At 45.6% G+C, this 23,597-nt stretch overlaps 1 protein-coding gene across 3 annotated transcripts in view; it reads left to right on the top strand.

The window, feature by feature from the left end:
• Window positions 1-23,384, top strand: part of LOC120033440 (rho GTPase-activating protein 6-like) — a 94,362-nt gene extending 70,978 nt beyond the window's left edge. For all 3 annotated transcript variants that reach the window (XM_038979799.1, XM_038979801.1, XM_038979800.1), the window contains 11 exons: window positions 4,547-4,618; window positions 10,043-10,320; window positions 10,468-10,663; window positions 12,047-12,102; window positions 14,723-14,873; window positions 16,968-17,116; window positions 18,159-18,338; window positions 20,373-20,464; window positions 20,651-20,883; window positions 21,316-21,387; window positions 21,475-23,384. In XM_038979799.1, coding sequence (XP_038835727.1) covers window positions 4,547-4,618; window positions 10,043-10,320; window positions 10,468-10,663; window positions 12,047-12,102; window positions 14,723-14,873; window positions 16,968-17,116; window positions 18,159-18,338; window positions 20,373-20,464; window positions 20,651-20,883; window positions 21,316-21,387; window positions 21,475-22,067 — 2,072 coding nt within the window. In that variant the 3' untranslated portion in view covers window positions 22,068-23,384. The remainder of the gene's footprint in view (window positions 1-4,546; window positions 4,619-10,042; window positions 10,321-10,467; window positions 10,664-12,046; window positions 12,103-14,722; window positions 14,874-16,967; window positions 17,117-18,158; window positions 18,339-20,372; window positions 20,465-20,650; window positions 20,884-21,315; window positions 21,388-21,474) is intronic.
• Window positions 23,385-23,597: the final 213 nt, after the last annotated feature.

Here is a 23,597-nt window from a genome sequence, read left to right as displayed (position 1 = left end):
CTGCCACCCATTCTATCATGCCCAGAAACTTGCTCCTTTTACTTATAGGCTCTACTCTGAACGCACTAGAGAACCAGTCCTGATAGCCTTTAGCCGTACCCTTATCCTACTCCTCCTCTGTTCCTCTGGTGATGTAGAGGTTAATCCAGGCCCTGCAGTGTCTAGCTCCACTCCTACTCCCCAGGTACTCTCATTTGTTGACTTCTGTAACCGTAAAAGCCTTGGTTTCATGCATGTTAACATTAGAAACCTCCTCCCTAAGTTTGTTTTATTCACTGCTTTAGCACACTAAGCCAACCCGGATGTCTTAGCCGTGTCTGAATCCTGGCTTAGGAAGACCACCAAAAACCCTGAAATCTCCATCCCTAACTATAACATTTTCTGACAAGATAGAACTGCCAAAGGGGGCGGTGTTGCAATCTACTGCAGAGATAGCCTGCAGTGTTCTGTCTTACTATCTAGGTCTGTAGCCAAACAGCTCGAGCTTGTACTTTTAAAAATCCACCTTTCCAGAAACAAGTCTCTCACCGTTGCCACTTTGTATAGACCACTCGCTGCCCCCAGCTGTGCTCTGGACACCATATGTGAATTGATTGCACCCCATCTATCTTCAGAGCTCGTGCTGCTAGGTGACCTAAACTGTGACATGCTTAACACCCCGGCCATCCTACAATCTAAGCTTGATGCCCTCAATCTCACACAAATTATCAATGAACCCACCAGGTACAACCCCAAATCCGTAAACACGGGCACCCTCATAGATATCATCCGAACCAACTTGCCCTCCAAATACACCTCTGCTCTCACCTCTGCTCTCACCTCTCAACCAAGATCTCAGCGATCACTGCCTCATTGCCTGCATCCGTAATGGGTCTGCGGTCAAATGACCACCCCTCATCACTGTCAAATGCTCCCTAAAACACTTCAGCGAGCAGGCCTTTCTAATCGACCTGGCCCGGGTATCCTGGAAGGATATGGACCTCATCCTGTCGGTAGAGGATGCCTGGTTATTCTTTAAAAGTGCCTTCCTCACCATCTTAAATGAGCATGCCCCATTCAAAAAAAGTGTAGAACCAGAACAGATTTAGCCCTTGGTTCTCTCCAGACCTGACTGCCCTTGACCAGCACAAAAACATCCTGTGGCGTTCTGTATTAGCATAGAACAGCCCCCTTGATATGCAACTTTTCAGGGAAGTTAGGAACAAATATACACAGGGAGTTAGGAAAGCTAAGGCTAGCTTTTTCAAGCAGAAATTTGCACCCTGTAGCACAAACTCCAAAAAGTTCTGGGACACTGTAAAGTCCATGGAGAATAAGAGCACCTCCTCCCAGCTGCCCACTGCACTGAGGCTAGGAAACACTCTCACCACCGATAAATCCACTATAATTGAGAATTTCAATAAGCATTTTTCTACGGCTGGCCATGCTTTCCACCTGGCTACCCCTACCCCGATCAACAGTCCTCCACCCCCCACAGCAACTCGCCCAAGACTCCCCCACTTCTCCTTCACCCAAATCCAGATAGCTGACGTTCTGAAAGAGCTGCAGAATCTGGACCCCTACAAATCAGCCTGGCTAGACAATCTGGACCCTCTCTTTCTAAAATTGTTGCAACCCCAATTACTACCCTGTTCAACCTCTCTTTCGTATCGTCTGAGATTCCCAAAGTTTGGAAAGCTGCCGCGGTCATCCCCCTCTTCAAAGGGGGAGACACTCTAGACCCATACTGCTACAGACCTATATCTATTCTACACTGCCTTTCTAAGGTTTTCGAAAGCCAAGTTAAAAAACAGATTACCGACCATTTCGAATCCCACCGTACCTTCTCCGCAATGCAATCTGGTTTCCGAGCTGGTCATGGGTGCACCTCAGCCACGCTCAAGGTACTAAACGATATCATAACCACCATCGATAAGAGACATTACTGTGCAGCCGTATTCATCGACCTGGCTAAGGCTTTCGACTCTGTCAATCACAACATTCTTATTGGCAGACTCAACAGCCTTGATTTCTCAAATGATTGCCTCGCCTGGTTCACCAACTACATCTCTGATAGAGTTCAGTGTGTCAAATCGGAGGGCCTGTGGTCCGGACTTCTGGCAGTCTCTATGGGGGTGCCACAGGGTTCAATTCTCGGGCCGACTCTCTTCTCTGTATACATCAATGATGTCGCTCTTGCTGCTGGTGATTCTTTGATCCACCTCTACGCAGATGACACCATTCTGTATACCTCTGGCCCCTCTTTGGACACTGTGTTAACTAACCTCCAGACAAGCTTCAATGCCATACAACTCTCCTTCCGTGGTCTCCAATTGCTCATAAATGCAAGTAAAACTAAATGCATGCTCTTCAACCGATCGCTGCCCGCACCTGCCCGCCCGTCCAGCATCACTACTCTGGACGGTTCTGACTTAGAATATGTGGACAACTACAAATACCTAGATGTCTGGTTATACTGTAAACTCTCCTTCCAGACTCACGTTAAACATCTCCAATCCAAAATTACATCTAGAATCGGCTTCCTATTTCGCAACAAAGCATCCTTCACTCATGCTGCCAAACATACCCTCGTAATGTCATTTACAAAATAGCCTCCAACACTCTACTCAACAAATTGGATGCAGTCTATCACAGTGCCATCCGTTTTGTCACCAAAGCCCTATATACTACCCACCACTGCGACCTGTACGCTCTTGTTGGCTGGCCCTCGCTTTATACTCGACTCCAAACCCACTGGCTCCAGGTCATCTACAAGTCTCTGCTAGGTAAAGCCCCGCCTTATCTCAGCTCACTGGTCAGACACTCTATATCTATGGTGAACCATCACAACACACCATTCTTACGTGCCAGATTCAGACAATAGTCAAGGTCCTTAGGCTTTAAAAAAAAATCAGACTGACAATTTATTTTTTTAGACCATGCAAGCCACAAAGATAGCAGCACCCACCCGTAGCATGCACTCCAGCAGGTATCTCTCACTGGTCACCACCAAAGCCAATTCTACCTTTGGCCGCCTTTCCTTCCAGTTCTCTGACTGGAATGACTGGAACGAACTGCAAAAATCACAGAAGCTGGAGACTCTTACCTCCCTCACTAGCTTTAAGCACCAGCTGTCAGAGCAGCTCACAGATCACTGCACCTGTACATAGCCCATCTGTAAATCGCCCATCCAATCTACCTCATCCCCATACTGTATTTATTTATTTATCTTGCTCCTTTGCACCCAAGTATCTCTACTTGCATATTCATCTTCTGCACATTCTACCATTCCAGTGTTTAATTGCTATATTGTAATTACTTCGCCACCATGGCCTATGTATTGCCTTACCTCCCTTATCCTACCTCATTTGCACATGCTGTAAATATACTTTTCTACTGTATTATTGATTGTATGTTTGCTTATTCCATGTGTAACTGTGTTGTTGTATGTGTCGAACTGCTTTGCTTTATCATGGCCAGGTCGCAGTTGCAAATGAGAACTTGTTCTCAACTAGCCTACCTGGTTAAAAAAAGGTGGGGGGGGAAAATATATATATAGATACCTGTTCCACGAACAGTGGGATTTGACTGAGCCAATGGGGGAAAAAACATCCTTGTTAAGATTGTAAACCAATCATAAAAGAGCATACCCACTGGGCATAGACATCAATTTAACATCTATTCCACATTGGTTCAACGTCATTTCATTGAAATGACGTGGAAACAACATTGATCCAATCAGTGTGTGCCCAGTTAATAACATCTTGACTGTTTTGAAGACAGATTCATCAACTGTTTGATTAGAGGCGCTCTGGCTATAGACACAGTTTTGAGGTATTTCCTCAATAAGAGTTCCAACCCTTGGTCCACGCTGCCAGAGGTTTCCTATGCATTAATCAAAGATCTTGCTAGGATTCATAGATCTTGTTGACAGCTGACAAAACACTTCTTTCCCTTCCTCATAACGATTTAGTCGTTTTCAAAATGAAACTCATATTTGGATCCACCCTAATTCAAAGCATGATGTGAAATTGTCCAAATCTTCCACTGGTGATATCTAATCTTGTGAAGTAGTGTGCTGTAACCTTGATATAATAGTAGAATAATATGCTATAAAATACATTTTACATTGAAGGTGCTCATTCTCTACTTTTCTCAGGCGTTAAGTTTCACTTCCAGGATTGAGCTCAGGTGAACTGGGGCCCTGATTCCTTATTATAAAGTGGATGTTTTGAGCCCTGAATGCTGATTGGCTGATTCCTTGTTAATCCCTCTTCACAGGAAAGCCTGAGGATCAAGAGGAAATGAGAATGTCCTCTGTTTCTTTCCTCTTGATCCTCTATTGATGAAATCACTGGATCAGAGGCTGGAGACACTCATTTGTCATCTTTATTGCTGCAGTGTTTTGATAAGCAATGCTCTTTGAAGCCACTGGCTTGATCATCTCCAAAATGGCCGACATACATGATAATGGAAGAGATCAGCTAATGTGACAGCAGGTCATTGTGTGGATTGTTATCAGTGTGTACAGATAACTGACCGTTTTTCATGATTTTCTTTCTCTCAGATGGACAGAAAAGGAAGAAGTCGCTGAGGAGGAAGTTGGACTCTTTGGCGAAAGAGAAAAACAAAGATAAAGGTACATTGATGTGAATCCCTCAACATGGTTGTCACTAGTTACCACATCCACAAAGTCATAAAGCCTGCCCATTTCTTCAGTTTCTCTTTCTCTTGTTTTAAACGTAACCCTAACCACACTGCTAACCTTATGCCTAACCCTAACTTTAAATTAACCAAAATTATTTTAATTATTTTATTTATATAGCCAATTTTTGACTTTGTAGCTGTGGTAACTAGTGCAAACCCCTCAGCGTGGTATTTTATGGAAAGACTAAGTGCTTTGTACTGTACATTTTCCTGCTGTGGCAAACTGGTCAAATTAATATAACAGATCTGTAGGCTATGTAGGCGGTGTCCTCCTTGGTAATACAATTAACACTGTTTAACAAGGCAGACATTGAAAGCAGTCCCTTCACTATTGGTGCTTCAAAATGGACTAAGGAGGCATAAGGATAGTGGAAATATTGGAAAGATATTGGAAAGATAAGAATTGGGTGTCTTTTCAGATGCAAACTAGAACCAGGGGTTAAGGGGAGCGCTCTTGTTTGAATTTTTTCTTTGAGTTTTACTTTTTTCTTTTTACGCTGTCACATTTATGAAGACGTTTTCCCAGTCCCAGAGAGAACAGAAACGTGTCAGTCCCCAGCCCCACACTCTTAGAAGAAAGGGTTTCAAAAGGGTTCTTCGGCTGTTCCCATAGTAGAACCATTTTTGGTTCCATGTAGAACCCTTTTGGAACCCAAAAGGCTTTTACCTGGAACCAAAAATTGTTCTTCTAAAGGTTCTCCTATGGGGACAGCTAAAGAACCCTTTAAGGTTCTAGATAGCACTTTTTTTAAAAAAGTGTAGCCCCAGGCCCAGGTGAATAGCAGAGTGGCTATGAAACATAGACATAATTACTAGGGGAGGAGCAGGGATATATTTAGCAAAGTGGAGCAACTCCTTCTAAGGGGACTGGGCTGAAATACAGCCACTGTGCTTGCATAACATACTCTCCAATAGAGATGGAGGTAAAAACTACTCTAAGTGGTATAACGTACCAGTCAAAAGTTTGGACACACCTACTCATTCAAGGGTTTTTCTTTATTTTTACTATTTTCTACATTGTAGAATAATAGTGAAGACATCAAAACTATGAAATAACACATATGGAATCATGTAGTAACCAAAAAAGTGTTAAAAAAAATCAAAATATATTTAATATTTGAAATGCTTCAAAGGAGCCACCCTTTGCCTTGATGACAGCTTTTCACACTCTTGGATTTCTCTCAACCAGCTTCACCTGGAATGCTTTTACTTTGTTTGCACTCAATATGGTACAGGGCTGAATTTGTTTGATTGAATGACTACATTTGTTTAGCCCAAGGCCGGCGTTATGGACATGCCTTAAGGGGCCTTGCCCACCCTACCGTACCTCCTTGCCCATCCAAATCAAATATTAAAATATTGATCATTTATTAGACCGAGATGCACTCCGACAGAAAGACACATCAATCTCAGATAAAGCATCCGAGCGAGCGAAACAGTGCACCTCTGTCTCAGTATGTGTAGACCATGTATCTGATGCTGTCTGGTCAACAGTCTTGAAGGAGTTCCCACATATGCTGAGCACTTGTTGGCTGCTTTTCCTTCACTCTGCGGTTCAACTCATTCCAAACCATCTCAATTGGGTTGAGGTCGGCTGATTGTGGAGGCCAGGTCATCTGATGCAACACTCCATCACTCTCCTTCTTGGTCAAATAGCCCTTACACAGCCTAGAGGTGTGTTGGGTCATTGTCCTGCTGAAAAACAAATGATAGTCCCACTAAGCGCAAACCAGATGGGATGGCGTATCGCTGCAGAATTCTGTGGTAGCCATGCTGGTTAAGTGTACCTTGAATTCTAAATAAATCACTGACAATGTCACCAGCAAAGCACCCCCACACCATCACACTTCCTCCTCCATGCCTCATGGTGGGAACTACACATGCAGAGATCATTGGTTCACTTACTCTGCGTCTGACAAAGACATGGCGGTTGGAACCAAAAATCAGAAATTTGGACTCATCAGACCAAAGGACAGATTTCCACCAGTCTAATGTCCATTGCTCGTGTTTCTTGTCCCAAGCAAGTCTCTTCTTCTTATCGGTGTCCTTTAGTAGTGGTTTCTTTGCAGAAATTCAACCATGAAGGCCTGATTCACGCAGTCTCCTCTGAACAGTTAATGTTGAGATGTGTCTGTTCCTTGCACTCTGAAGCTCTGCAGCAGAGCTCTGCAGCAGAGGATACGTTCATTAGAGTTACCAGCCTCAGAAATGGGGTCTTCCTTTCCTGTGGCGGTCCTCACGAGAGCCAGTTTCATCATAGCGCTTGATGGTTTTTGCGACTGCACTTGCAGAAACTTTAGAAGTTCAACAAAACTGATTGGCTCAAACGCATTAAGAAGGAATGAAATTCCACAAATTGACTTAACAAGGCACACCTGTTAATTGAAATGCATTCCAGGTAACTACCTCATGAAGCTGGTTGAGAGAATGCTAAGAGTGTGTAAAGCTTTCATCAAGGCAAAGGATGGCTACTTTGATTTGTTTAACCCTTTTTTGTTTACTACATGATTCCACATGTGTTATTTCATAGTTTTGATGTCTTCACTATTATTCTACAATGTAGAAATATAAAAAAATTAAGAAAAACCCTTGAATGAGTAGGTATGTCCAAACTTTTGACTGGTACTGTATGTAAATAATTCATCACAGCAGCAGTCCCATTCTCAGTTTCTCATGTCATGTAAACTCACTGTGTGAGAGATCGGTGGTCGATGAAACATTCCCCTGCGGTACTGGGTTAGAAACATAGTGGCTGTGAACATGCAGGCTGCCAAATGCTGTCATTAGGGTGTGTGTATGTATGTGTGTGTGCGTGCATACATGTTTGTGTGTGTGTTTAAGTGAATAATTCTCAAAGTTTGTGGTTGTAGAGAGAGTGGACTGTGTCAACTAGCATATGTGGTTGTTTAGTACATGATGACTCTCTCTCTCCCTCCCTGAGTCCCTCCATACCTCTCTCTCCCCCCTCTCTCTCTCCCTCGCCCTCTCTCCCCCCTCTCTCTTTCTGTCTCTCCCTGCTTTGTCCATCCCTCTTTCTCCCTCTCTCTCTCTCTCTCTCTCTCTCTCTCTCTCTCTCTCTCTCTCTCTCTCTCTCTCTCTCTCTCTCTCTCTCTCCCTGCTTCCCTCCCTCCCCTCCCCCCCTCTCTATCCCAGCTGTCATGTGTTGTCTCAAAGCTCTGGCTCAATCTGTCACCAGAGTGGGACGTGTGATGATGTGGCATGTGCTGTGGTCCATTGGGTTGACGTGATGCCGTACTGGCCTCTGGAGCAGCCTCTCTCTCAACTGTTTAGACAACCATAGTAAATGAACTTACAGTAGGGTACACACTGCATCAAACTCACTCCTGAGATGGACCACTTTATAATGTAGCCTTCTAACACTGCACTGCAGCAACAGAATGTGTTCAGGGACTGAAACAGAAATCTGTCTGGGTGATGCCTTTGGCTTGTGATTGGGTGGACCTTGGGTTTGTTGTGGACCGGAAGATATATTGTCATCCAATGTCAACAACGGTTTCCACATTGAACCTAACATGGCTGAACATTTACTGTAGTCTGTATCTCTCTTGGTTCTGGTTTGGAGACGCACTTGCTCTAAAGGTTGTGACAGTAGTTGATTTTAGTGTGCTCATTTTGAGTAGGCACACTAAAATAGTTTCTCTCCTAGACAGAGAGTGAGAACAGGCCTAGAGTAGTGCCAGCTCACACGGACGCTGTTAATTGAATTTACGAGACTGCCATGAGCCTGTTCTTAAAAATGACTTGTAGCAGGACTTTATTGTTCACTGGAATCAAAGACCACCTGGCTAATGTGGTGGTGGTGGGCTTACGTGCAGAGAAGTCTTACACTGACTTGCTGTTAAGAAATGGTTCCTTGTTGACTTATTTATGGGGATATATAGGTTGGGTGAGACGTTTTATGAGATTTAGTTTCATCTGTTTTATTCGTAGCATGTGTAGTAATCTCTTTTCGGCGTGTTCATCGAAACACAGATGGTATCTTGAAATGTTTAATTGGAGATTTGTTTCACGTTGATAATCCTGAGCTGCGATAAACCAAGTCTGTAAACAGCTATTTTTTAGCTTAATCCCTTCTCTTTCCATTGTGTAAATTGAATTTCTCTCTTTCTCCCTTGTCTTCCTTCCCTTCCTCTCTGTCTCATACATGTCAGTCATGTCTCTTGCATTGTCTCTTGGTCACTATGATCACAATACATTGTTAAGATTGTTTTTATATATCGAGAGCTTGGGACTATAAGGGTCTATCTGCAAAAAGAGGATTCTGAGATAATTGGCTTTAAAGTTCCAAACCCTCATTTGTGTCAGCAATTTGTGTCTTGTATTCTTTTGAACTAAACAGGAATTGGGATATTTAGACTACTATATACTGTAGGTAGAGAACATTGACCAGAACAAGGCTATGTCAATAACAACATTTAGACTAAAATGCAGGTTCTACCTGGAACCAAAAAGGGTTCTTCAAATGGTTGTGCTATGGGGACAGCTGAACTTTTTTCTTCTTCTAAGAGTGTACTGTCAGGGACCTGTGTCTGTTAGGGGAATTGATACATCATGTTAAAGGAAAATACCACCCGAAAATTATCTTTTGGTATTTTTTTCATTAGTCCGCTGTTGTTTTTCATTAGTCCGCTAGAATCTGGGTAGACAGTGATGGCTGAGTTCCTCACTGGAGATCCAAGTACGTAACTTGAATTTCCGTGCCAAGCTCCCATTGACATCAATGCATGATTTACACAAACCTCTGAGCTACACACGCACTTCTCCAGTTAGGATTTGGAGCTGAATTAGGAAACCTTTGAAACATAATTTTTATACTATTATAGCACACGTTAAGAATGTCTCCTTTTTCTCTTGTGGGCCTATCAATGTCTCAAAGTAAATATGATGTAGTCGAATATGTTGATACGTGCGCAACAACACCTGCGGCCAAATATTCAATGAGTAATCACAGAACAATCAATACAGTTACGATCATAATCTAAAGATCTCTATCGTTCACAACACATTCACACGGAGGACCACACACATCTTTCATGTATACACGACCACACTCTCTCTCTGTCTCTCTCTCTCACACACTCTGTCTCTCTCTCTGTCTCTCTCTCTGTTTCTCTCTCTCTCTCTCTCTCTCTCACACTCTGTCTCTCTCTCGGTCTCTCTCTCTCGGTCTCTCTCCCTCTCGGTCTCTCCCTCTCGGTCTCTCTCCCTCTCTCTCTCCCTCTCTCTGTCTCTCTCTCTCTCCCTCTCTCTCCCTCTGTCTCTCCCTCTGTCTCTCTCTCTCTCTGCTAAGAATATGGTATTTACATTCCTCTCTCTCCCTCCCCTCCCCTTCCAGAATGCATACCCCAGGCCTTCGGTATGGCCCTGTCCCAGGTGATCGCCAACGACCGGACCCACAGGCAGCGCCAGGATGGCCTGCGTCAGGACCCTCCTCACAGGGAGGAGCATAAGGACCCGTCGGACCTGGTGTCGTCCATCCTGCAGTTTGCCACCAAGAGGTCCACCAATAAGGAGCTGTCCAGCAGTAACTCCTCCCTCAGCTCCACCTCGGAGACAGCTAACGAGTCCACGTCGCCCAACACGCCCGAGGCTGCCCCGCGGGCACGCAGGAGGGTGAGGGTCTCCCCCCACACGCCTACTGTACCAACTCCATACACACACTCCATCGCCGTGTGAGTGTGTGTGTGTGTGTGTTTGTGTGTGTGTGTCTGTGACCTCAAGTAGACATCAGCTTGATAATGCTCTCATTGTGGTCTGCAGGGGGGCATGTCGGTGGACTCCATCACAGACCTGGATGATAACCAATCCCGCCTGTTGGAGGCGCTGCAGCTCTCTCTGCCCGCTGAAGCACCCAGCAAGAAGGAGAAGCACCGGGACAAGAGGCTGAGCCTCAACCCTATCTACAGACAGGTGCCTCGCCTGGTGGACAGCTGCTGCCAGCACCTGGAGAAGTATGGTACGAATGAAGACAGCCCCTCTCACTAATCACACCTGGGGCCTGTTCAGTAGGGCACAATGTAGCAAAAGGTTTTGCAACGGAAAACGAAAATGAGCACGGGTAGCACCTCCTTGTTTCAAAACATTCCTATGTGTTGGACACGGCTCTATTCCTGTGGTCAAAATCCTCGTCTTTGTCAGGGATCACTCACCTGATCTGATTCGAGCCCCACATCTTTACCCCGCCCTGCACTGCCCAACCAGCCCCACATCTTTACCCCGCCCTGCACTGCCCAACCAGCCCCACATCTTTACCCCGCCCTGCACTGCCCAACCAGCCCCACATCTTTACCCCGCCCTGCACTGCCCAACCAGCCCCACATCTTTACCCCGCCCTGCACTGCCCAACCAGCCCCACATCTTTACCCCGCCCTGCACTGCCCAACCAGCCCCACATCTTTACCCCGCCCTGCACTGCCCAACCAGCCCCACATCTTTACCCCGCCCCGCCCTGCACTGCCCAACCAGCCCCACATCTTTACCCCGCCCCGCCCTGCACTGCCCAACCAGCCCCACATCTTTACCCCGCCCTGCACTGCCCAACCAGCCCCACATCTTTACCCCGCCCTGCACTGCCCAACCAGCCCCACATCTTTACCCCGCCCTGCACTGCCCAACCAGCCCCACATCTTTACCCCGCCCTGCACTGCCCAACCAGCCCCACATCTTTACCCCGCCCTGCACTGCCCAACCAGCCCCACATCTTTACCCCGCCCTGCACTGCCCAACCAGCCCCACATCTTTACCCCGCCCCGCCCTGCACTGCCCAACCAGCCCCACATCTTTACCCCGCCCTGCACTGCCCAACCAGCCCCACATCTTTACCCCGCCCTGCACTGCCCAACCAGCCCCACATCTTTACCCCGCCCTGCACTGCCCAACCAGCCCCACATCTTTACCCCGCCCTGCACTGCCCAACCAGCCCCACATCTTTACCCCGCCCTGCACTGCCCAACCAGCCCCACATCTTTACCCCGCACTGCACTGCCCAACCAAGATGCTGTAGAAACAAGGCAGTAGTGTCTGGCCATTCATTCCTGACACTCAGTGAACCGACTTTGCAATCCTTTTCAACGTGGACCCCTGGGTTTACTCCCCCACTCTCCCGCAGTCTTTAAATCCTCACTTGCTGGACTGAGCATTAGGAGCTAAAGTCCACTTAGGCAGGAATGGGCCACAGTAGCATTGGTTTAGGTTTGTTGGTTTATGATGTCTGTGTTGAAAGGAGGCTTTTGGTGGCTACGTCTTCACGTCTCTTCCATCTGTGATTATTCGGCTTGAGTGTCTCTTTGACCAGTGGAGGATGATGCTCATTTATGTCCTCTGCTGTTTCTTCCGACAGGTCTTCAGACGGTGGGGATATTCCGAGTGGGTAGCTCCAAGAAGAGAGTGAGGCAGGTGAGAACCTGGGAGAGACACTTTTTGATACTTCTCACACATTGCTGCACAAAGCTGTTGTTTCAGCCCACCGTGATTGGTCGGCGACACCTTATAACTTAATCCATCTTATTAATAGGGGATCTTGTATCGTTAACTCAGTTGAAGCATCGATTGAAATGAATTACACATTTTATGAATTGACTGTTCTGGTTGACAATATGGTTTTATAAGTCCTTATTATACACTGCTCAAAAAAATAAAGGGAACACTTAAACAACACAATGTCAATCACACTTCTGTGAAATCAAACTGTCCACTTAGGAAGCAACACTGATTGACAATAAATTTCACATGCTGTTGTGCAAATGGAATAGACAAAAGGTGGAAATTATAGGCAATTAGTAAGACACCCCCAAAAAAGGAATGGTTCTGCAGGTGGTGACCACAGACCACTTCTCAGTTCCTATGCTTCCTGGCTGATGTTTTGGTCACTTTTGAATGCTGGCGGTGCTTTCACTCTAGTGGTAGCATGAGACAGAGTCTACAACCCACACAAGTGGCTCAGGTAGTGCAGTTCATCCAGGATGGCACATCAATGCGAGCTGTGGCAAAAAGGTTTGCTGTGTCTGTCAGCGTAGTGTCCAGAGCATGGAGGCGCTACCAGGAGACAGGCCAGTACATCAGGAGACGTGGAGGAGGCCGTAGGAGGGCAACAACCCAGCAGCAGGACCGCTACCTCCGCCTTTGAGCAGGAGGAGCACTGCCAGAGCCCTGCAAAATGACCTCCAGCAGGCCACAAATGTGCATGTGTCAGCATATGGTCTCACAAGGGCTCTGAGGATCTCATCTCGGTACCTAATGGCAGTCAAGCTACCTCTGGCGAGCACATGGAGGGCTGTGCGGCCCCACAAAGAAATGCCACCCCACACCATGACTGACCCACCGCCAAACCGGTCATGCTGGAGGATGTTGCAGGCAGCAGAACGTTCTCCACGGCTTCTCCAGACTCTGTCACGTCTGTCACGTGCTCATGTGCTCAGTGTGAACCTGCTTTCATCTGTGAAGAGCACAGGGCGCCAGTGGCGAATTTGCCAATCTTGGTGTTCTCTGGCAAATGCCAAACGTCCTGCACGGTGTTGGGCTGTAAGCACAACCCCCACCTGTGGACGTCGGGCCCTCATACCACCCTCATGGAGTCTGTTTCTGACCGTTTGAGCAGACACATGCACATTTGCATTAAAGAGCACTACCTTGAACTCTCTGTTTCCTGCGCCTGACTTCACACCCATGACACCCAGATCGTTACAGCATTAGTACGTTATTAAAGGAAGCAGAGCGAATGAACTTGGCCCCGGCTGAAGAGCCAGGCTCCTCTGTAGTCGTGGCCCTAGTCTACAAAGGGACGCAGTCGCGCCTTAATGACATATTTGTAATTCAAGCAGGGCTTTTAGCATTAATTTCCATCCCAGGGCCTGTATTCAATTTCCATCCCAGGGCCTGTATTCAATTTCCATCCCAGGGCCTGTATTCAATTTCCATCCCAGTGCTGATCTAGGATCAGGTTCGCCTTTTATATCATAATGAATCAGATTACATGGACATGTATGTTCTGCCTATATCGTCATAGTGTGGTTTTACTCTTTAAAACCACACAAAACCAAACCACATCTTTTTTGCTCGCCATACATTTTTCCCCCTTCCTTTTTTTATGTCAGTTGAACGTTTGCTTTTGGTTATTATGACAGAAAACTCATTTAGTTTTAGTGTTGTTTTTGAACAATGTCTCTGTTTTTTAAGGAGATTTGAGTGTTTTCTGACTTGTGTTCTCTGAATTTGGACTTCTCGTCTTCTCTGTTTGCGTAGCTCATTCGCAACGCTCACAATGGCAGATCCTAATCTTTCGTTCAAGTCAGCAAAAACAAGCACTGGTGCCAGCCAGTTTCAGTCTCGGTCTTAAATGGTGTTGTTTCCGTTCTGTGATGAGGAGTTTATTTCTATTTTCAACATCTCACCGTTTGAGGGATACAATGCTATCAGCGTGTTGAATCAAAATGTCACCATGTGAGACAATTTACATGATTTCTCACTGTAATCCCCCGTTTGCTGACTTGAAAAAGAACTGACTATATCATCAACATTACTAACAGATTGTATTTTCAAAGTTACTTAAATCTCAACCATCTCTCACTTAAGGAAGTAGCTATATGAGTAGGCTACTTCCTGCCAACATTTAGATCTGTAACCAAGTTTTTATCTAAAACACAAGCTATAATCAAACTTCACTATAATGCTTAATCAAATACAATACTTGGTTATAATGCTTATCTTACTGGACTAAGTGGACACATTTTAATCCTGAGTAATGCTAGGGGTCAGATTGTGGAGTAAGCAGGTTGATACAGTATGGGAACAGAACCGGTTGTACCAGGACTACCTGTGAGAATGTTTTCACCACCAAGGTCACACCTGGTGTGTGCGTATCTGTGTGACCCCGTAATGTGTGCGGAATGTGTTTACATGCGTGCGATGTGAATATGTTTGAGTGTTTCTCTGAGTTCACTTTCTAACGTAGTCGCTATAAACAGTAAAGTATGTGGACTACACGGTACATCTCATGTTCTGTTTTGCTGTCTCTTAGCTGAGGGAGGAGTTTGACCGGGGAGTGGACGTCCAGTTGGATGAGGAGCACAGTGTCCACGACGTGGCCGCGCTGCTCAAGGAGTTCCTCAGAGACATGCCTGACCCTCTCCTCACCAAGGAGCTCTACACTGCCTTCATAAACACCATGTGTGAGGAAACATCAACTTCACTACTTATGAATACTACCCTCTGTGTGCAGCATTAGAGTCACTCTCTGCCCTAGGCCCAATCACCTTCGTTGGCCTCTTTTAGTAGGACACACCTTCAGTTTGCACTAAACCCACACTTAAGAGTGTATACTTGGGTCGATGACACACAGGCATGCTGTATGCACTGTAAATGTTGGACTTTAGCCTACCAGAGTGCATACATTGTGCCAAGTGTTGTGTATGTGAATGTCATTGTCTACATGTACAGTCGTGGCCAAAAGTTTTGAGAATGACACAAATATTAATTTTCACAAAGTCTGCTGCCTCAGTTTGTATGATGGCAATTTGCATATACTGCAGAATGTTATGAAGAGTGATCAGATGAATTGCAATTAATTGCAAAGTCCCTCTTTGCCATGCAAATGAACTGAATCCCCCCCAAAAATTTCCACTGCATTTCAGTCCTGCCACAAAAGGACCAGCTGACATCATGTCAGTAGTTCTCTCGTTAACACAGGTGTGAGTGTTGACGAGGACAAGATCCCTCTGTCATGCTGATTGAGTTCGAATAACAGACTGGAAGCTTCAAAAGAAAGGAGGGTGGTGCTTGGAATCAGTAAGATTGCACCTAAATCAACCATTTATCGGATCATCAAGAACTTCAAGGGAGCGGTTCAATTGTTGTGAAGAAGGCCTCAGGGCGCCCAAGAAAGTCCAGCAAGCGCCAGGACGATCTCCTAAAGTTGATTCAGCTGCGGGATCGGGGCACCACCAGTACAGAGCTTGCTCAGGAATGGCAGCAGGCAGGTGTGAGTGCATCTGCACGCTCAGTGAGGCGAAGACTTTTGGAGGATGGCCTGGTGTCAAGAAGGGCAGCAACGAAGCCACTTCTCTCCAAGAAAAACATCAGGGACAGACTGATATTCTGCAAAAGGTACAGGGGTTGGACTGCTGAGGACTGGGGTAAAGTCATTTTCTCTGATATATCCCCTTTCCGATTGTTTGGGGCATCCAGAAAAAAGCTTGTCCGGAGAAGACAAGGTGAGCGCTACCATCAGTCCTGTGTCATGCCAACAGTAAAGCATCCTGAGACCATTCATGTGTGGGGTTGCTTCTCAACCAAGGGAGTGAGTTCACTCACAATTTTGCCTAAGAACACAGCCATGAATAAAGAATGGTACCAACACATCCTCCGAGATCAACTTCTCCCTACCATCCAGGAACAGTTTGGTGACGAACAATGCCTTTTCCAGCATGATGGAGCACCTTGCCATAAGGCAAAAGTGATAACTAAGTGGCTCGGGGAACAAAACATCGATATTTTTGGTCCATGGCCAGGAAACTCCCCAGACCTTAATCCCATTGAGAACTTGTGGTCAATCCTCAAGAGGCGGGTGGACAAACAAAACCCCACAAATTCTGACAAACTTCAAGCATTGATTATGCAAGAATGGGCTGCCATCAGTCAGGATGTGGCCCAGAAGTTAATTGACAGCATGCCAGGGCGGATTGCAGAGTTCTTGAAAAAGATGGGTCAACACTGCAAATATTGACTCTTTGCATCAACTTCATGTAATTGTCAATAAAAGCCTTTGACACTTATGAAATGCTTGTAATTATACTTCAGTATTCCATAGTAACATATGACAAAAATATCTAAAGACACTGAAGCAGCAAACTTTGTGAAAATGTATATTTGTGTCATTCTCAAAACTTTTGGCCACGATTGTATGTCTATGTGTATGTATATTTTCCTATGTATATATGTGAGAGTGTGACATATTTCAAATGATTTAGACTGAATCCTCACTCTTAACCTCTAACCCCTGACATCTAGCCCCTGACCCCTGTCCTGTACCTCTATAGTGCTCGACTGTGAGGAGCAGCGAAGTGCCACCCAGCTCCTGGTTTACCTGCTGCCAGGCTGTAACAGCGACACCCTGACCTCTAACCTATAATCCCTGACCCCTGTCCTGTTCCTTTGTAGTGCTGGACTGTGAGGAGCAGCGGAGTGCCACCCAGCTCCTGGTTTACCTGCTGCCAGGCTGTAACCTCTAACCTATAACCCCTGACCCCTGTCCTGTTCCTTTGTAGTGCTGGACTGTGAGGAGCAGCGGAGTGCCACCCAGCTCCTGGTTTACCTGCTGCCAGCCTGTAACAGCGACACCCTGCATCGCCTCCTGCAGTTCCTCTCTACCGTGGCCAACCACGCCCACGACAGCCAGGACAAAGACGGACAGGAGGTGAGGCAAAGACCCCTTCCGTTACCCCCACCACTCCCCATGATTCCCAAAACAACCACAAGCCCCTACCCCCTAGACCTCCCTATAAACTAGATCTGAGAGGATTGGATAGGTGTGTAACCGGCTTCAAGCTGCCGCTTCAACAGCATAGCTTCCTCCCTCCCTAACTCGCACTGAGACTAGGTCTCGTGATCTCGGGTTCTCGGGGGGGGGGCACACAAGCTCTCAGGAACACGCAATCAAAACATTGTCATGTCATTGTGTCCCTCTGACGCACAGTGACTGATTTGGTCTCTTGATGTGATCAAGGGGACGAGGCTATTTCGGAGGGTTGGATACAGAGGGCTGCTGTTCTGTGACATCGTGGTGAAGTCTCAGTTTAGCCATTGTTGCGTGTTCTTCATGGTAGTTGTCCAATCTGTTTAGCTAGTTAATTTCCTGAAGCACTCAAATATCGCATCCTATGATGTCAAAAAGGTAGTCTATGAGGTCAAAAAGGTAGTCTATGAGGTCAAAAAGGTAGTCTATGAGGTCAAAAAGGTAGTCTATGAGGTCAAAAAGGTAGTCTATGAGGTCAAAAAGGTAGTCTATGAGGTCAAAAAGGTAGTCTATGAGGTCAATATGGTAGTCTATGAGGTCAATATGGTAGTCTATGAGGTCAATATGGTATTCTATGAGGTCAATATGGTATTCTATGAGGTCAATATGGTATTCTATGAGGTCAATATGGTATTCTATGAGGTCAATATGGTATTCTATGAGGTCAATATGGTATTCTATGAGGTCAATATAGTATTATATCTGGTCAAATTCTTTTTTTTAAATCAGGAAGTATAATGAAGTGTATCTCTTTGTGTTAATGACAGTCAATTGCACTTGTTTGCCTAGTCTAGTGTGGCTGTATGTGATTCCATGCTATGCAGGAATCATCTACAGGACACACTAAAACTGTATGCACTCACTGTACTGTCAGTGGCTTTAGATAAAAACATTTGCTAAGCAGCTGGCATTATTGTTTTTCCTATGTCCTCATCTCCTCCAGGTGACGGGGAACAAGATGACCTCTCTGAACCTGGCCACCATCTTTGGTCCCAACCTGCTCCACAAGCAGAAGAGTTCAGACAAGGAGTTCAGTGTGCAGAGTTCGGCCCGCGCGGAGGAGAGCACCGCTGTTATCGCTGTTCTCCAGAGGATGATCGCAACCTTCCACTCCCTCTTCATGGTGTGTGGGGGGTTCCTTGTGTGTGCGTGCCTGTGCACGTATGTGTGTGTTTTTATAGATGTCATACTTTGAACAGAGATATAGAGATACTGTGTGTGTGTGTTTGTCTGTGTGTGTGTTGATATCCTACCCACTCTCCTGTTTAGTCCCTCTTTATAATACAAACTTGCACGTATATGGTAATTGGACAGGCAGGTACTGTGTAATTACAGTAATGCATTCATAATAGCCAGCAAACAAGCTACAATGAATTATCACTTTAGATTGGCCAGTAAGTAAGACTCCCTTGTGAGTTCATTGTATACACTGTACACAGGTGAGGTGACGCAGTTGTAGAGAAGTTGTAACAACTACATAACCTACATTTTGTCAACTCAATCTGTTTATGTAGTTACTATGTCAAATACATGGGTTTAGCACTGACACGTTTGATGAACTCTCTATGTCCTGGGTCCATATACAGCCATACCATTTCTATTACCTCTGCCTGTCCTCTTTCTTGCCATCACACATCCCTCCCTCCCTCCCTCCCTCCCTCCCTCCCTCCCTCCCTCCCTCCCTCCCTCCCTCCCTCCCTCCCTCCCTCCCTCCCTTGTCCCGGGTTAGCAGTGCCACTCAGTAACATATACCTGCATCCCAAATGGCACCCTGTACACTATATAGTGCACTAATTTTGACCAGGGCTCATAGGGAATACAGTGCCATTTGGGATGCAGCCTGTGTTTAAGTTATAGAATCTCCAGGCTTTACCAGACAATGGTTCTGTCTTATAGAATGAAAACAAAGCTCTGTGGGCCAGCTGTTAGAGCTGATCCTGGACCTGATTAAAGGCATTAGGGCCCAGTTCCGGACCACTACAGATCACAGGCTTTTGATGCCAGAGAGACGGTGCCAGAGAGACTTATGGGCTAATCCCTTGCACTGATTGTTCTGACACCACCACCACCATTGCCCTGAACAGAAGTCGTATTCGTTGAACTTTGCAGAGGTTGTTTTTCCCTCCGCTCAGATCATGGAATTCAGGGTAGTGGCGGGACGCTGGAAAGAGGTCTTGGGTTCTGAAATGTTATCCCTCGTGTTTTTCAACTGGGCTGGGTTGTTTGTGGAAGGTCCTGATGTAAACCAAAAAATATGTTTGTAGCTCTTTAGTTGGATGTGTTTGAACTGTCGTGCTTCATTGCCAAATCACTTCTTTTATTGCCCATGTATTTTATTGCTCATTGCCCAGACACTATACAACTGATGGGGGTAACAAAAAAATCGGAACTCATTATGAGGGGCCACAGTGGCTCGTGGGTCGGCGTACATTATATTTTTAAAGTTAATTTCCTGCAATTCTGCATATTTTGCCATGGAGCATAGCATTTAGCAATTTTATAACTCATTTCATGTCATTCTAATAATTTTGCTATGGGGCGGAGATTATTTTTTGCAGTTTTACAGCTCATTTCCCGCAATTCTACATTTTTTGCCATAAGATGGAGGCAAATGTTTGCAGTTTTTAAGATGATAACTGATCATCAATGGGCCCCAACCCGGTCGGTAATTCAACCATGCTAACGATAAGTTTAGATAGTCTAGCGGCCAGGCAAAACTTACCAATCTAAAAAAAATGTAAAATAATGCTGAAATGGGCTAATTGAGTGAATTCTGATGCACAACCACGTTTCTAAATTGAACCTTGTGTATTCTATTATTCTTCCCTCCCACCCAAAAATATTTTTGTTTGTTTGTTTTTGGTGTGAAATTGGTCCACGGACCTACAAAAGGGTGCAGTCCGTGGGCCGCCAAGTTGCCCATCCCTGCTATACATGGATCCATAGACTGGTATTTAATAGTATTCAATGTTATACTATGTGTTCATGTATTGACTGGCTTGTGATCACCAAACGTGAAGATGGAAAAAGTTAGACTCACTTTCACCATGAGGTTGTCTTGGTCAATAGCACCCCCTAGTGCTCCATCATGTGCCATTACATACATAAACCGTTTTTTTGTACTTGTTTGGTCATGTCTGTTGTTGTCTGTGTGTAGGTGCCCCCAGACCTGCAGAATGAGGTCCTGATGAGTTTACTAGAGACTGATCCTGATGTGGTAGACTATCTGCTCAGGAGAAAGGCATCACAGTGAGTACATTGGTTCCACGGCACATATCACAGTCACACATTTTGAGTACTCATCGAAAGTAGTTGCTTAGCCTGGTGTTCATGTCTGTTGAGAGAAAGTGAAGAACCCATCATCTATGGCAATATCTTTTTATTCTCTCTACCATCCTTTTCTCTCCCTCATCCATCCCTCCTTCCACTCCACAGGAGTCCAGACGTGTTGCGATCGGAGGATCCTTTCTCCCTGAGCGAGAGGCGCTCCTCCAGTGACTCCAACAAGGTCTCCAGTGGAGAGCTGTCCCCCTATGACAACAACTCCCCCATTCTGTCTGAGCACCCGGGGGAAGGGACCAGCCCAGGGTCAGAACAGTACACCCTGGTGAGGCAGGTGGCAGGACGGACACGGGACACCCATGGGTCCAATCCCTGGGTCTCAAAAGGTGAGGGGACTACTTGTCCAGTCTTACTTAGCTGTGGTTGATATGATCGTGGTGATGGTGGTGATAATTATGATGATGATGATTACGATGATGACTGATGATGATGATGATTGTGGTGGAGGTGATGATGACGATGATCTTAATGATGATGATGACGATGACGATGATGATTGTGGTGGAGGTGATGATAATCTTAATGATGATGATGATGATTGTGGTGGAGGTGATGATGGTGATAATCTTAATGATGATGATGAGGATTGTGGTGAAGGTGATGATGATGATTATATTCTTGATAATGATGACGATGATGATGATTGTGGTAGAGGTGATGATGATGATGATGATTATAATCTTGATACTGATGACGATGATGATGATGAGTATGATGGTCCCTAAACATGGTCATGTTCATTATGTCCTATATGTCAGAGGAGCATGCTAATATCTGGGGAGCTTGGCATTCCACACTGAAACCAGGGCTGAAGGACCAGCCTTATGCAGGTAAGCTGTTGAAATGTAACAATCACATTTTTGGACTTTTACTTATCTTCATTTTCTGACTTTTCCCATTGACATCTGTATCTCCAGGTTCCCATAGCAACATGTCAGAGGGCAGCTCACGCAGCTCCCAGGAAGGACTTGACTGTCTCCAAGGCGATGCCAGGCAGGTGGTACGACGGACACAGACCTCGCTTGGCGTGGCCGAATGCAGGCCCCATCCCCCTGTGACACGGGTCTGTAGCAGTCCTCACAGCGAGGCGGGACGGCCGCGCCTCCTGCTGAGCCTCAACCATGTGACCCCACCCCATCCGCACCCCGACAGCCAATCAGCAGCCAGCAGCGCAGAGGACCTCCCCCAGGGCATTAGACAACAGGCTATCCCCAGCCCTAACTACGCTCACTCGGGTCCGCCCCCTCCCCCTTATGGCGGCTTGTCCTCCAGGCTCTCCCCCGCTGCCTCTAAACCAGCCCAGCCTGTCTCCCCCTCCCCCGCAGCACCCCCTCACCAGCACCCCCTGCAGGGTGGGAGGCCAATGGTGCCACAGAACTCAGCCTCCCCCACCACGGACAGCATGGTACCCATGAGCCAAGAGTGGCAGGACTGGCAGAGGGACAGATGGCAGATCTGGCAACTCTTGTCCTCGGAAAACGCAGACACACTCCCAGAGACACTGGTGTAAGCTGGACCATAGGACCGTGGGGTAGTGTTAGCCATCCCTCCCCTCTGTCCTCCCCTCCGTCCTTCCCCCCAAACATGGGCGCCATGGGGTTGTTTACATGTGCAGCTGCTGCCTATACTACAGACTTGGTACAGAGTCACTAGTGTTTCCTGCTTGCTATGTATTGATCCGCGATTGATGTTGTATCCTGGTCACTCCTTTGCATGTTATTAAATATTCTCTCTGAGCTGTTTCAGAGAGGATCAACATTAAACTGTCAGCAAAACATACCTCAAACGTCAAGTTTATCAATTTGATTCACAATTATTATTATTGCATGTCCATATTTCGATAAGGCCCCAGTTTAAATTGAGCCGAATGAAATATGTAGAAGTGACTTTTGAAGATAGGAAGGTTTAACGTTTATGACAACAATTTGATAAGCTACAGTCAATTTACATGACCAATCCTACCCTTATATATTTACTGAAGTCATCACATATATTAGTGATCGCTGCTAGTATTCAGAAGGTATTTACTTGCCGATAATATATCCCGGTAAGTAGCGTACACGTTTGTATGAACAGAGTTTTATTCAATGTCAGTCACCAAGTAACAGAGCCCATAGTACAGTTTTGCAACAGTTTGTATATAAGCATTATAATGTATTTTATGTCGACCTAGCTAACATTTTTTTTACTGGCTGTCTAAATGTTTGTGTTGTGAGGTTTTAACTCGGTTTAATAAGATAACGTCTGTCAAAGCTTTACTGAACCAAGTTGGGTTCTAAAATACCAGTACTGTGTCAAAGTTCTTTAATTCCTGTACTCTCTTTTCATCAAATGTTTTCTGGGCGTCTATAAAGTCTCATCTGCTTTCTCTCTTTTCGTAGTTGACATTGTTCTTTTAGCTATTGGATTTCACTTCACCATGGTTGCTACAGCATGGCTTATCTTACAAGCTCATATCAACATAATTCATTCCAATGATTCTCTCATTCCATTAGGTGGTTGATGTCAAGGTTATGGCTGCATGGGAATATTTTTGGAAGCAGATTAAAAAGACAGGTTCATTGCTGGCCTGACAGGTTCATTGCTGGCCTGACAGGTTCATTGTTGGCCTGACAGATTCATTGCTTTCCCGCTCACTGTATTTATCCGATTGATTTTGGATATTACTAGATATTTGCACTTACTCTACTGGACTCTCGGAATTGCCAAAGCTTTTTTGATTCCTCCTTTTCAACAACAAAACAAACACGTCTCTTGCTTTTGTCATTACATACTGTCTGCCTCTATTTTTTTTGTAAATGTAAAATAAAAAAAAATATATATGTTTGAGCTGCCCTTTATTTAACTAGGCAAGTCAGTTAAGAACAAATTGTTATTTACAATGACGGCCTACCCCGACCGAACCCAGACAATGCTGGGCCAATTGTGCGCCGCCCTATGGGACTCCAAATCACGGCCGGATGTGATTACAGCTCTTGATACTCTATAATTTACCTGATGCTTTTTGCTCCCAAATACACTAGTAGTCTACAATCATTTC

This window comes from Salvelinus namaycush, chromosome 40 (assembly GCF_016432855.1).
Source record: "Salvelinus namaycush isolate Seneca chromosome 40, SaNama_1.0, whole genome shotgun sequence".
Taxonomy (NCBI): Eukaryota; Metazoa; Chordata; class Actinopteri; order Salmoniformes; family Salmonidae; genus Salvelinus; species Salvelinus namaycush.
This window is presented reverse-complemented; position numbering and strand designations above follow the sequence as displayed.